The sequence below is a fragment of the Battus philenor genome, unplaced genomic scaffold (genome assembly GCF_028537555.1).
Source record: "Battus philenor isolate CCGP_79_NKW_IND1 unplaced genomic scaffold, ilBatPhil1.0.hap1 SCAF_1, whole genome shotgun sequence".
Classification (NCBI taxonomy): Eukaryota; Metazoa; Arthropoda; class Insecta; order Lepidoptera; family Papilionidae; genus Battus; species Battus philenor.
Window position 1 is genome coordinate 8,279,427 of NW_027181661.1, and position 14,223 is coordinate 8,293,649.

The 14,223-nt window shown below is 32.1% G+C and overlaps 1 protein-coding gene across 1 annotated transcript; it reads right to left on the reverse strand.

Moving 5' to 3' along the window:
- Positions 1–3,072: 3,072 nt before the first annotated feature.
- msk (importin-7 msk) lies at positions 3,073–14,041 on the reverse strand. Its single transcript, XM_068761268.1, has 14 exons — positions 13,862–14,041; positions 12,124–12,675; positions 11,683–11,867; positions 11,169–11,342; positions 10,942–11,087; positions 10,052–10,855; positions 9,746–9,969; positions 7,916–8,092; positions 7,394–7,530; positions 6,962–7,164; positions 6,036–6,175; positions 4,840–4,951; positions 3,950–4,093; positions 3,073–3,824 (listed from the first exon to the last, which is right to left on the reverse strand). Exons 1-14 carry the CDS (start codon positions 13,943–13,945, stop codon positions 3,769–3,771), a joined length of 3,138 nt encoding a protein of 1,045 aa, XP_068617369.1. The 5' UTR covers positions 13,946–14,041; the 3' UTR covers positions 3,073–3,768.
- Positions 14,042–14,223: the final 182 nt, after the last annotated feature.

Here is a 14,223-nt window from a genome sequence, read left to right on the forward strand (position 1 = left end):
AATTTTATAGAAATCTTCAAACTTAAGTTATATTCTTAAAAGAAAGTGTTGAAAACAACCGGTAATGCCTTGAGCCACACATAAAAGTATTAATTTAAAGAACTGGATTACATTGATATTTTGAAAAGTTGTTAAAAAAAGGCTGGTAAACAAAGACTATTTTTATTTGTCTTAATATTAATTTCATTGTTTTTTATTTAAATGTATCTCATTAATTAAATTAAATTCCACTAATTCTAATGAAAATAAAACAAGTTAGATAAAAAAAAATATTTAAAATCCAAATAATTGTAAAAAAAATTTCAATTAAAATTATTAATTCAATAATATAATAAATTAGTTGAAATACATTCAAATTAAAGTAATACATTCATACATCTACGATTTTAAAATATATGTATCATTAAAATATAATGTCATTACTTCTCATAAAAATGTTAATTAGGAAAAAAATCTTGGAAATTCAAGCAAATAATTCATCTATTCACGATCGAAGCGTATTTAATGGCTGTTGATTAGTGTGCGCGTCGATGGTTTTGTTCTCGATACAATATTCGTCTGTTACGTGATGCTCCAAGTTAAGATCAGATTCGTTCGTTGGTGTGGAGGATCCGAGCAACAGGTTCAAAAACAAACGAGCCACTGCCGGGACCTAGCCGAACGTCAAGGATTAATGAAATCATGGAACTTGTCGCGAACAGTTTGAACGATAAACCGCGTCAGTCAGTGCACAAGAGAACGTTTGCTTTAGGACTCCTCAAGACCATTGTGCACAAAATATAAAATCTTAAATTTCACCCCTTAAAAATACGAAAAGTGCAATTTAAACCCAATGACGAGTTGCGTAAAAATTTCAATGCGACAGTGCATTCGATGGGATGCTGTTAGATGTAATCCTTGGGTTCTGGTGGACTTGGTTTGTTAGGAAGGAGCAGTCGTAGTTAAGGTTGAAAAAGCGGCTGGTCTGTCTTTTGGGTAGAGGCTTTAGCTAACTTGAAATCGCTGGAGGCGGGGAAGGAGAGGTTTCAAGACTAGCCAAGGGAACAGAAGGCTCCGTGGCGGCGCCGTCTTTGGGGTACGCCTTCAGGTACCCCCTGTAGCTTGCGGGATGGTTCTCAGGCAGAGGACGCACGAAGGCTTTTTATAGCTGGGGGTTGGGGACGGAAGATCTTTCCAGCAGAAGTTTGTCATGAATAAGTGCGTATGAATGTTGATGAGAACGTGCGGTAGGAAAACTTTTTCTCGTTGTAAGAGACCGAGTGAAGGTTGACCATTATACATGAAGTATAATAGTTGTTCCATGAGAGCTGTAATGCAATGTTATTCCATGTCTTTTTGTGCCGAACGACAAGAGGAGAGGGGTACCGGGGGAGGAATGGCCCGCCTGCTGGAGGTTCATGCATATTATGTCTCTGGTACTAATGGTTTGCGCACGGCTGTCTTAGCTGGACTGGGAAGGGAGGGCAGGCGTGGCGAACGACTAGGCCATGGCGATACATCGCGTAAAACCCCTCGACTGTCGTGTGAGGTGTCTCATACACGGGCAGGGGCGACGGAAAGTAATAAAAAATAAGTCGCGGACAAGCGCGGAAGCTACACTAAACTGACCAGAGACCAACCTGGGTATCGATGTGCCGAACAATCACAAACTCAACAATAATAGGAGATGACATGAACCCTAAACGATCGTATTAACGCGGGGTCACCGACGATTATAAATCGCCTGCGATTCACACCAACTTATCTACCTACTTCCTTGTGGCGACCCACGCGAAACCGGTTTCCGATGACGCGGGACTTCGCGGGACGCGAGTCGATAGCTTCAAGAGAGTAGCTTGGGATTCGGCTTGTAATGTGACTGGCACACGAAGAAGTCCACCTGTGCGAATTAGCAAGAGCAGCGTTGGTCGTGACAGAGGACGCGAAGCGGAGCATTGCCGCATCTCAGTGGCGACTATGACGTTTTCTTAGAAACATAATTGCGTCAGCTATAAGAAAGGCGGGAAAGTCTCGAGGCACTTCCAACACTCAATTACTGTGATCGACCCTTTTTGCAATTAGCAATAAGGGAGGCGGAAATTCGTTTACAAATTTTGAACAATTATTTGATGACATTATTAAGATAATAAACGTGATTATATAAAGATGGTGCCACAACCCACACGACTAGAGAAAGGTCACCGGATCTTATACCCGTGGACGTTTTTGGGATATCTGAAGGGAAAGTGCAGGAAACGAACCCAGTGACCATATCAGCGCTTAAAGAAAACATCGTTTGTGAGGTCATTTCTATTCCAAGATGACTTCCTTGTGAGAGAGTCAGCATTTAGAAGACACAATTTTTAAGAAATAAAATCCGCACGATTCTTCCTTTTAACTTTTATTTAAATAAATGTTTCATTATAGCAGTTTGTTTATTTGAATGCTGCCACCGGACACCCTTTTTAATTATTTAAATTCACTGTAAAATTATATATATATATATATATATATGTATGTATATATACATACATACCTATAACACATATGCATTGATAAATTGATTAAATTTAATGTCATCATTATTGACAAAAACAGAATTGAAAAAAATTGTTTCAAATTAAATAATCTATAATTTTTAATTAATACATAACTGTATATATATATGTAAACATATATATATATATATATATTTATATATATATACTACATATATTTACTTAAAATAATTCATTGAAATTCTTTGTGATTACTTCTCACAAAATAGTATAACTAGCTTGAATAAGTGTTTAAATTGAATCAAATTATGCTATACATCTTTAACTATTACATGTAATACTCTACCATACACACACACGTATATATATATATAAAAATATGTATGTATATATACATATGCATTGATAAATTGATTAAATTTAATGTCGTCATTATTGACACGATAATATAAGATAGAATTGAAAAAATTTGTTTCAAATTCAATAATCTATAATTATTAATATATATATACAACAGTATATATATATATTTATATCTACATATATATACATAAAATAATTCATTGAAATTCTTCGTGATTACATACCACAAAATAGTATAACTAACTAGGATAAAAGTGCTTAAATTGAATCAAATTATTCAAAACATCTTCAACTATTACATGTAATACTCAACCATACATACACACACACACATATATATATATATATAAATATGTATGTATATATACATACATACCTATAAGACATATGCATTGATAAATTAATTAAATTTAATGTCGTCATTATTGACATTGAAATTCTTCGTGATTACTTATCACAAAATAGTATAACTAGCTAGGATAAAGTGTTTAAATTGAACGAAATTATGCAAAACATCTTCAACTATTACATGCAATGCTCTACCATACACACACATACATATATATATATATATACACATATATATAAATATGTATGTATATATACATACATACCTATAACACATGCATTGATAAATTAATTAAATTTAATATCTTCATTATTGACATTGAAATTCTTCGTGATTACTTCTCACAAAATAGTATAACTAGCAAGGATAAAAAAGTGTTTAAATTGAACCAAATTATGCAATACATCTTCAACTATTACATGTAATACTCTACCATACACACACACGTGTGAGTGTATTTATATATGCATTGTTTTGCCAAGTGATACATTATGGCAGCTAGCAAATTTTAATGTAATACATTTAAAATAAAAAACAATGATAACATAGCATAAATATTAGCAAGTATCACATATTAATTTAAGAACCAAATTTAAATGTGGTTGGAACTTGCGCGGGTACAGTGAAAGAATAACCTGAAAATAAAAAAAATAAACATCAATTTAAAATTAAAATAATTTTCGATGTATTAGGAACACAATGGAGTATGTTGTTCTTAATGATATGGTGCAAATCACCAAGATTGCTACCAGAAACTTACCACCGCTTTGTTCAATACGTTTGCTGTCCTGTTGTGCTTTTCGTTGGTCAGCTAGGACAAACACTGCATTCAACTGTTTTTGTTGGTCCTCATTCAACACACTTGTCAGAGCGTGATAGAGCGCGGGCTCACTCACGGATAGAGCTAAAAGTAATTTGGATCATTTAGAACAATTTCAAATAACCAATTAGGAGCATTCCACACCATAGTAAATATTGGAAGTTAATTAACCATCACACACAAAATATATGTGCAAAATGTATTTAATTACGTTATATTAAGGCACATGTAACATAATTAACGAAATTAGTTAGTAATTGTTATTAATAAATTGTTTATAGTATGTATAGTCATTTAATTTTTATGCTTAGATAAAATTCAAAATCTTTTTTACAAAAAAGTTGTAAATGCCAACAAGCACAGTTACTACTTTTGTGTTTACACTCAAGACAAATAAATATTCGGACATTGATGACATTACTGTGTCGGGCAGTGGATGTCTTATGGATGATCAACAACATTGTCAGACAAAGCGTTTTGTCTTTCTTGATTATTTAATAAAGAAGCCTAACAATTGGATTGTACTACAATATATCATACATAATGTGTACTACAATATATCATACATAATGAAATAGGTAACAATGTGAGTGAATCCAAAATTATTTAAACCTAGTTATATTTTGGTGTCGAATTTAATATTTAATAATTTCGTAACATTAGAGAGTGGACCGGAATCGCCAGCGCTGCTGAGCTATTATGCAGAACCAAAAATAAGGAAGAGAGCAGGAAGCTGATAGCCAACCTCCACTAGTTGGAAAGGCACTTCAAGAAGAAGAAGAAGCCGAATTTAATATGCAATATAAAGCCTGAATTGGAAAAATTCTTACCCGAAAGAGTATTCTTGAATTTGACATATTCATCGACCGGGCAGTCCTTGTCATCTAGCGGTGTTGTATAGCACTCTATGGCTGTTTCATCTTGCTCATAATCCTCATCATTCTGTTAAAAACAAAAACCCTTCAAAATAACTAACTCATTTGAAATCTCTATTGCAAGGAAAAAACTGTACAATTTTAATGGAATTTCAGCATGGATCCTAATATTATATACAGATTATCAAAACAGGTCAAACTATTTTTATATAAGTGATGACAAAAATCTACATCTAACATCATTGATATTGTGTTGATCTTTGGAGTTGACCTATGCATTGCAATGACGATTTATCAGTTGAAACGATGATGGTAAGAATTGCTTGAAATTAATACAGTGCTATCTCTTCAAAAACAAAACAATCTTATATTTCATGAAATAGATATCAAAAGATATGACGAGTTTATTCTAATACCTCACATTAAGTATATTTGAAGGATAATATTTATGTATACATTTAAAGGAAATTAATATAATTTCATTTAAATTAAACATTAAAAGATTTTCTATTACATTAAAGATAAACATAAAGCACTAATCCTGGGTAACGATATATATAGATATATAGGCTATAGGATATATAGGGAAGGCTACCTTTCCTCATGTTTCCCATTAATTAAATTTATTGGAAAGCAACAATTTAACAGATGAATTCTTATTTTTTATAAGTTTAAAAATACGTTTTGGAGCTGCGCGCTGTCCTATACCCTTTTCCGGCTGTCGGGATTTAGATATTGAGTATGGGGGCAGGGATCATAAGTGGCCATGGTTTTTTTAACAAACATCTGTTTATTTATGTGTTACAGACAGTCTTCTATGCCAGGAAGTGGACAAAACTGCTGCTCGCGTATTACTTCGGTGTACGATACCGCCCGACAAAGCTACCCAACTGGAGGTGTCTCCCTCCTCGAGAACGCTGGCGGCATCAAGAGTCTGCTCGGATTTGTCGAGAAGTTGGGTTGGCTTGAGTAAGGCTATCTCGAACCAACATGAGCATAGTGCCACTAGGTTGCGGAAGTCTGGCCGCGGAGACAAAAGAAGGCAAATACATTCTTGGGCATATTTATGTCTTAGAATATTTGGGAAACCAGAATTTTGGATTTCAAAAAAAATTAGACCAAGAGAAAAAGAAATGTAATATTTTACTTACATCGTCACTGTCATATTCTTCAATTTTAGCAGTTATGTTCAATCCTTGCTGGGCACCACCTTTGACCGCGATTTTAGCTAAATTTTCTAAATAGTCGCTGTTCATCTCTTCTATATCATCTTCGTCACTAGACAGCACTTCTGTCGAAAATATTGAGTTGGAAATTATTATTTTCATTTATAACAATTCCTAATGAGATAATTGTCACAAGCAGTTCAGTTCTCGCTGTTATTTTTTCAATTAAAATGCAATTTAATTGTACACATATACCTTCATATATCTTCTCTATCGAGATAATTATCTTTCTGGCAGAACTCTAATAACGATACGTCGAATATTATATATACATATACTATATATTTATATATATATTTACGATCAGCCACACTGTTATAGAGCGGAACAGGTAACAATCGCATGGCGCAATATCTGGGTAATTTTATGGTTTAAAAGAGTTTTGCTCGTGACGAAGGATTTTTACACAATGCTCGACTGAGTGACATTAATTTAAGTCGATACCATTCTCTAGTGATGATTTCATTTGGCAGTTTTTCCAATTTAGCGTCTTTGAAAGAGTTTGACCTTCATGAGACGAAGAATAGTCTATATCGAAATCACCTGAACTCGCGTTGTCCATCATATGTCGTTTTCTTCGAATGTAATATGAAAAGGAACATTATCGCGAGTAACTATTATTTGACAAAAATCATTTTGGATATTTTCCAGACTAAAAATATTTGACCCAGCAATAATATCACTTATGTGACACAGCAGTTTGTTACCAGAATTCTAACTTTGTTTCCTGATGTTTTTAGATTAGTCAAAATTACTGGAGCTATTTATTGACAAACAGCATGAACTTAGTTGCGATACCTAACATACAAATTACATAATTTTTACATATAGTAATAAGACATTATCAATACCTTCATCATCTTCTCCATCATCTTCCTCAGAGGAAGTATCTTCGTCAGCCTCGGCTTTAGCTTCGTAAGCGCGTCTTAAACCATCAAAGAGCAACAAGCAAGATGGCAATATCTTTGGTACAACTTCATCTATGTTTGGCCTCTGAGGGCCCATCTCAAGAAGAGTGCAGATACCAAGCACGCATAATTTTCTATCATGAAGCCTTGGAAGACAAAAAAACAATATCAAACACTTAAAATTATAAAAAAAAATAGAGACAGACATTGTTTGACAAAGATAATAAATCTTTTCTATTTCGCCAATCAGTTGCGTATCCAACATTGAACATTTTTTATTTGTATTCCTTGTGTACTAGGAAAAAATTGCTTAGCATGTTTTTCTCCATTTTTTCATTTCTTAGAATCTAAAAAGTATTTTAGTTAACAACTTACCCTAGAAAACAATCAGTGTCAAGTATCCATCGTTTGATGAAATGCTGGATTATGGATGCGTGAGGAAACGATTCTTGCAGCTTGTTAAGAATTGTAAACAATAGGTGCGGGTTGCAATAGAGAATGGCTATTAACACCTATTTAACAAAAATATTATTAATTTTGGCTACTTGATTATAATTACAGTAATGTATTTCTGTTACTAAATGTTGAGAAACCTTATTTTTTTGCATTAAGAGCTTGCTGGAGCCCTATGATTTAATTTCGTTTCATGGCTAAAACATGTTTATTGTAAGTTAATAATATCATAACTACTCAAAGATTCTGAACGATGTTTCATCCATATAGTGAATTATTTGCAGTTTTACTATGAGACCTATGTCTGTTTAAAAAAATTCCCTTCTGTTAACGTAAGTTTAAGAAGCTTATAATTTTCCAAACTATTTTCATGCAGGTTTATTGTTATTAGGTTTAATATGGTAATTCCCTTGTAATAATTATTCATATATGTAATAATGCAACCTGTAGCAACATGGTACGGAGTTCTGATGACTTGACGTTTCGTGTTAACCTGTTTAGAACAAGTTCAACAAATGATGGGAGACAGTTATCAATTTTGCCAGAGCATTGTAGAACCATTACTTCAAGTAGTTTAGCTGCATATATCTCAGATTCATCTTCTGCTTCAGAGTTCAATACCTGTGAAAAGTAATTAATACACTAACAACACTGTATTAATATAATAATATTTTTTGATATTCTCACTCAATTTATGAACATTGAGTATTAAATAATGTTTATTATATATATATATATTATAGCATTTAAATAAATATATATAGATACACATAATATAGCTAAATAGTATTAAAGGTGCACAATTTTAGCAATGCTTTTTACAATTTTTAGTTATACAATCTCAACAAAAGTAGCCTTGGTTAAAAGTATTAGGAATTTCCATAAAATACAAGCACCCCAAAACATATTGTAAAAATTGTTATCTTTTTAATAATACAGTTAGCGGCAACAATAAAATATTATTTTAAACAATAGATAACGGTTTCTAGAGATTCATAAAACATTTGGCCTGCAAAATGTTAAAATCATGTTTCTGGGAAATTAACAGAAAAATATTACTGGCAAACGTCAGAATTGTTTTGACTGCCAATGTTACAAGAAGCAATTTTATTTATTTCTAAAGTAGAGACAGTTTGTGATACGAATTGAAGAAATAACGAGATATTAGTTAAGAAGCTTGGATAAAAATCCAAATCTTAAGTGAAAAGGGAAAGTCTGAAGAAGAGATTGACACATTAGTGAATGTTTCGAGATGTGTAGTGTTCCTTGAATCATTAAAAGGTTTGGCTGGGTTTGAAACTGGCTCTCGTGTAAATAAAATAAAGCGGGCAGAAGTCACGTTACTACTGATTGCCAGATCAGAAAACTTGTCAGTGGCTAACTAAAAACCGCAGCTCTATTTAAAGACTTCTTGTATATTGGACTGCAAGAAGACTCATAAAAACTGGCCTAAAAGAAGCCCTGGCTCTCTGTCAACAATAGGAAAAATTGTTTTAAATGGCCTCTGAGACAACATTTCACAGATTTTTCCAATGTGGTTTGGTTTGATAAATTTAATTTTAGGAAAGTTAAATGCAATTCATACAATAACGGCATAAATAACAAACTATATATGTAATTTTTTTATACAAAAAACTAATGGAAAATGGGGGTGCCTAAGACCAAATCAAAAAATATGATGCTAAGTTTAGCCAAGGCTAAATTTAGCATCAGATTTCAAAACGAAAGTTTTGTGTGTACTAACATGATTTACAAAGAATTTAAGGCAGACTTTTTAAAAGAATTTTAATGATTTAAAAGAATTCAAGCTATTCTTGTTATTGACACTCATTTTTTTTGTAAATTAAAATCTAAGTGTTGATTAAAATAGTTAAAAAGGTATTGAAATTGTTTATGAGCTTCCAATCAATGGGATGGAAGCTACAATTAATTGACTAAAATTAATTACAATTTACAGCACAGCTTGTTATAAATAAGTGCAAATTTAAATCTACTCCAATAATTTATTAAATGCTGAGCAGTTATGTAAATTTATTATAAACATACAATCTTGAATTAAATTCGCTTTGTCACACACAGGAAAAATAATGTTATCGCCAAGGCATTTCATAAAATTAAATATCATAAAATATCAACTGGAAATTATTAATCACTTATGATTTATAATTGAAGTTAAAAATAAAGAACTAATTTAATAAATGGTATGTTATTGTATCAGCTACAATAAAATGATGCAAACCTAATAAATGGTGTATTAGGTATAAATAAACTTACTGCTTTAGCCATATTGAACATTGCAAGAATGTGATTTTCATTGGATAGGAATGCGTTAGTGTCTACAGTAATGTAGTTGTGGAAAACAGGCATCATGTCAACAAAGTAGTCAAAACCTTCTTTCTCAAATACTTGATACATGAGTTCTAAAATTTTCCACATATCTTCAGATATTGAATTTGATGTTAATATGCACATTAATGTCATTGCTTCTTCATAATATTCTGTAACATACAGTAAAGATAAGTAATTGTTAATAATATTAATAAATATATTGTTCATTTTATCAATTATTCAACAACTTACCTATAATGTTTCGGTGAAGTATATGTCCAATAACTCGCAGAACTGTCTTTTCCAATTGTGCCATGATTTCAGGGTTGTCTTCCATGACATTCAAAATTGTTTCTATTGTATTTAAAAGACCCATGGCAGTAATTGCCTTTTCATCAGTGCCTGAATCAGTTTCTATAACTTTACTGAATGTTGTAGCAAGATGATCAGTAATCTCATATGCCATAGGCATTAACTGCTCAGTATAAAGGGGCACAATCTTTTGTAGAACATTTGCAATGTTATCATTTTCAGTTTCCCTTATTACCTCGAGGAGCTCTGTTGTAACAGCTTTTACTTGGGGTTCTAAATATTTCTGGACTTTTTCTTGCAGTGCTAGTAAAATTTGGAGTGCAATTGCTGCTTCCACTTTTACAGGAAGTTCAGTGTCTGTAAGCAGTGCATTCACAGTCAAGCGTACTGCCTCTATTAAAAGTGGCTCACTTTTTAAGCGAACACTGGCAAAACAATGAAGAACCCAGCAAGCTCTAGCTCGCATATAGCCTAGAGGACTATGGAATTCTGGAAAGACATATTGACTCAAAAGAGAATCAATTTCTTCTTTATACATTTTCTTTTTGATCAAAATGTCATTTAGTGTGCCAACCATATGGAGGGCTCCATCACGTTGTCTAGGTCCGTATTCACCATTTTGGCTTGTTAACACTTGCATACATAAATGCATTGTACGTTCTAACATATCCTTTCGTTTTTTGCAACAAGATGATAGTAATGTTTGTGCAGCAGATACAGGGGATACGAAATCCTCAAAAATGTCTGAAAGAAAGCATACAAATGGCTGAAAATTTGAATAAATGATACAGTTGCGTTAATATAAAATTATAGTAGACCATAATAATTACCAAATTTTATTCTAATATATTCATGAGGATCTGTATTCCACAACTCTTCATCAGCCTCTGTATAAGACATCAAAGGAAACAATACATCTTGAATGATTGCAAACATATGTGGTTTCAACAATTTCCATGAATGGGAATGGCTAACACTGTTTCAAAAACAAAGAAAATAATTTAATATTCAAATGAATACAATCCAGGGTATTTTAAGGTGTTAAAATTTATCTTACCATTGATCTATGTAACTAATAGTTTGTTGCAAAACACGAGGAGATACATATATCTTGTTTCGATATTGATCTAGTACTCTAAGAAGCACTTCCAATATGCCACCAGTAAAAGTGCTCAGATACCACTCTGCAAATTGAATATATTCATCACGAGCATTCACAGGACTTCCATACCTAAAATTTCATAATAGTTGGTTAGTAACAAATTCATTTCTAATATACAATACTTTTTTGGTTACAAAATGATCTTGTCTTTATGGCACAGACTGACTGAGACTGACAATCGCCGGTAATTTATATATATATATATAACACAAAATTAAAAATTTGGTTTTACAACGCATGTTCTTCTTTCATTAAGATGGTATATATCTATGAAACATTTTTTCTAATTAAAAAGTGAATATGTTTGTTTGCAAACTTTAAATAATTGTAATAATATTAAATATAGGATAACATATTAGTATTTTAAACATTTAAGTATTTCAATATTTATATGAATAACATTATTTACCTTTCAAAAATTCTATATAAAGTATGCACTGCCCATTTTTTACATTTCCACCATGGTAGTTCCACACGGTCATCTTCATCAACTTGCAAAGTGTGTTCAGGCACTGGCCTCTCCATTATAGATCTTAAAACTTCCATCCATTTAGTGAACACCTCTTTAGTTATCAATTCTAAAGGTAAATTATACTGAAATAAAATATGGATGTATTTATTAAAACAAAATATGCATTTACATTCTTTTAGTTGTTTGAATGACAGTAAACACAGTATTAAAAATGTTAAATAAAATTATTCAAAATAATGATAAGATTTTATTTTTCATAAGTGTATTGAAACTACAACTGACTTGACTTTAAGAAAATAAACTATTCTTTACTATAATTCTAAAAAGTTTTAGATTAAATAATTTATACCAGAAAACAGATATTGTTAAGAATATTACCTTTGTCAGTCCGTAAAAGCATTTAAGTATAAGTTTCTGAATCAAAACGGACTCCATAGATTCATCAGGTTGGAGATTCACTATCAAATTATACATCATTGGCAACAACAAATTCATAGCTTCCATGAGTGGTATTCTTTTTTCCACTGTGTAGTATTCAAAACTCTTAATAAGTTGATAGAGACATAATAGAGCACCCATCCAGCTATTTGGTTCAGGATTTTGTAAATAAATGTGTATCTTGTCTACAATCTGTGTCCAGCGAGTTGGGAAATCATTTTTTATTATGGTCTTTAAGCAAACACATAATTGAACCCTTATTATGTCTGGTGCCTGGATAATAGCATCTACTATCATGTCACGAATCATTGCTCTATCCTGTTCATGAATGCTAAATGATGCCGGTTCTCCTTCTTCTGGTTCCTTTTCTTGCCATCCTGTCATTACCATGTTCTTTAAGTACACAACAGCTGCTTGCCGTACAGGAATTTGCACATCATTTAACATTACAACTTGTAGTAATGAAGGTGCAAATCCAATAATTTTATGTATCTGTAAGATTCATAAAGTTACAATTAAAACCTAATAATAAATAAAAGAAATAACCTATAATTTCACAGGAATTTAAGGCATTAAAATAAACCTATTATTATTACATTATTAAAACGTTATCAATAATACCCTCATCAGCAAATGAGGGTAGTATTGATTATGTTGATGAAGGCATTATTCTTGTGAAATTTTATTAACCATATATTATAATAATCTTATTAAATTTTGAGTGTTTTGTGCATATTCAGTTGCCATTGTTTGGTCTCATTTTCATTATGCATTCTATGCCTAGCAGCATATATGTACTCATTCATATGCATAATTGTACTCTGTAATATCACTAAAGAAAAATGAGTAAGTGATTGATATGAAAAAGCAAAGAAATTGCATAGAACATTTTAAAATCTGTAAATTTTTAATTAAAAAAAGCTGTGCATATTTAAAAACATAAATATGATCAAGATATAACAAAAATTGTTCAACTAATGAGGGACTTCAAGGAGACCTTGACTTATAAAAAGATTATAATTCTATTTACTGCAAATTTAATATTAATGAAGTGTTTCTGTAACTAAACAAAATATATAATATATAAAAATTGAGTAATTTCAGGAAGCATATGTGATAAACCTTTCAGGAAATTTGGTTAGGAATATTTTATATCCTAAACTAGCAGAGAAATATTATGTAATAAATCGGCATTTCAATCTTAGGTGTTATTACAGTAATTGGTCCCCATAAACGATTTTATGCCAAAACAAAACCAAAATAAGCGCAATAGCACCGCCGCATGTTCAAACACGGCTAAATACGAAAGACGGCGACACAAAGCGTTTACGTACTCTATGACATGCTATTAAATTTGGTGGTGTTATATCCGAGCATGCGGGTGAACATTTTATTATGGAAATGTGGTACAAGACGAATATAGTTCACTCAATATACAATGATCTCTACGACCTGAAGACATCTAGAGCCATAAGAAGTTAATATGCAAATATGTTGTTAAATGTGGTGGGTAAGCTGAAATGCTTTTATAGTATTAGATATGTCTTAGAGGTGTTACACCGACAATGAGACATAGAGCAGCGGAATAGTGTTATTTTTAGAGGATATTTTGAAGGCGTGGTTCTTCTACAGTTAAACCTATTCATTTATGCCATAGGACAAGTTGAGAAAAAAATACCTGTGTTAACTGATCTTCTGCTTGCTGCCTTTGATTAGGATCTATCGTGGCACGTAATATCTCCGTCAATTTTCTTGTACCCATTTTGCAACTAGTTTCGTGAAAATTATAAATGAATCTCTTTTAGCAAGGCGGGCACGGGCCGCCACCGGGTGTGGAAGCAAAAGGACTAATTGTCTATGGACATGTGGTCACGTGATACATTACAATAAACGTCACCCTATACAGCAGACGAATTGAAGCCGCGATGACAGCGAATTAGCTACGGGTTTTTCCACATCGATCGAAATTATAAAAGTTCTAAATTATATTTTGTTTTACCGAGAGCCATACAGCCATTTACTTAAAATGCATTTGATTAT

What these genes read in the sequence shown, in the direction of transcription:
- msk (XM_068761268.1), bottom strand. Translation starts at nt 13,945, where the DNA reads ATGGGTACAAGAAAATTGACGGAGATATTACGTGCCACGATAGATCCT. An exon ending in TGTTCAATATGGCTAAAGCA is followed by an intron (nt 8,093 to 9,745) that starts GTAAGTTTATTT and finishes TACTTTTCACAG; the next exon opens with GTATTGAACTCTGAAGCAGA. An exon ending in ATTCAAGAATACTCTTTCGG is followed by an intron (nt 4,094 to 4,839) that starts GTAAGAATTTTT and finishes AATTACTTTTAG; the next exon opens with CTCTATCCGTGAGTGAGCCC.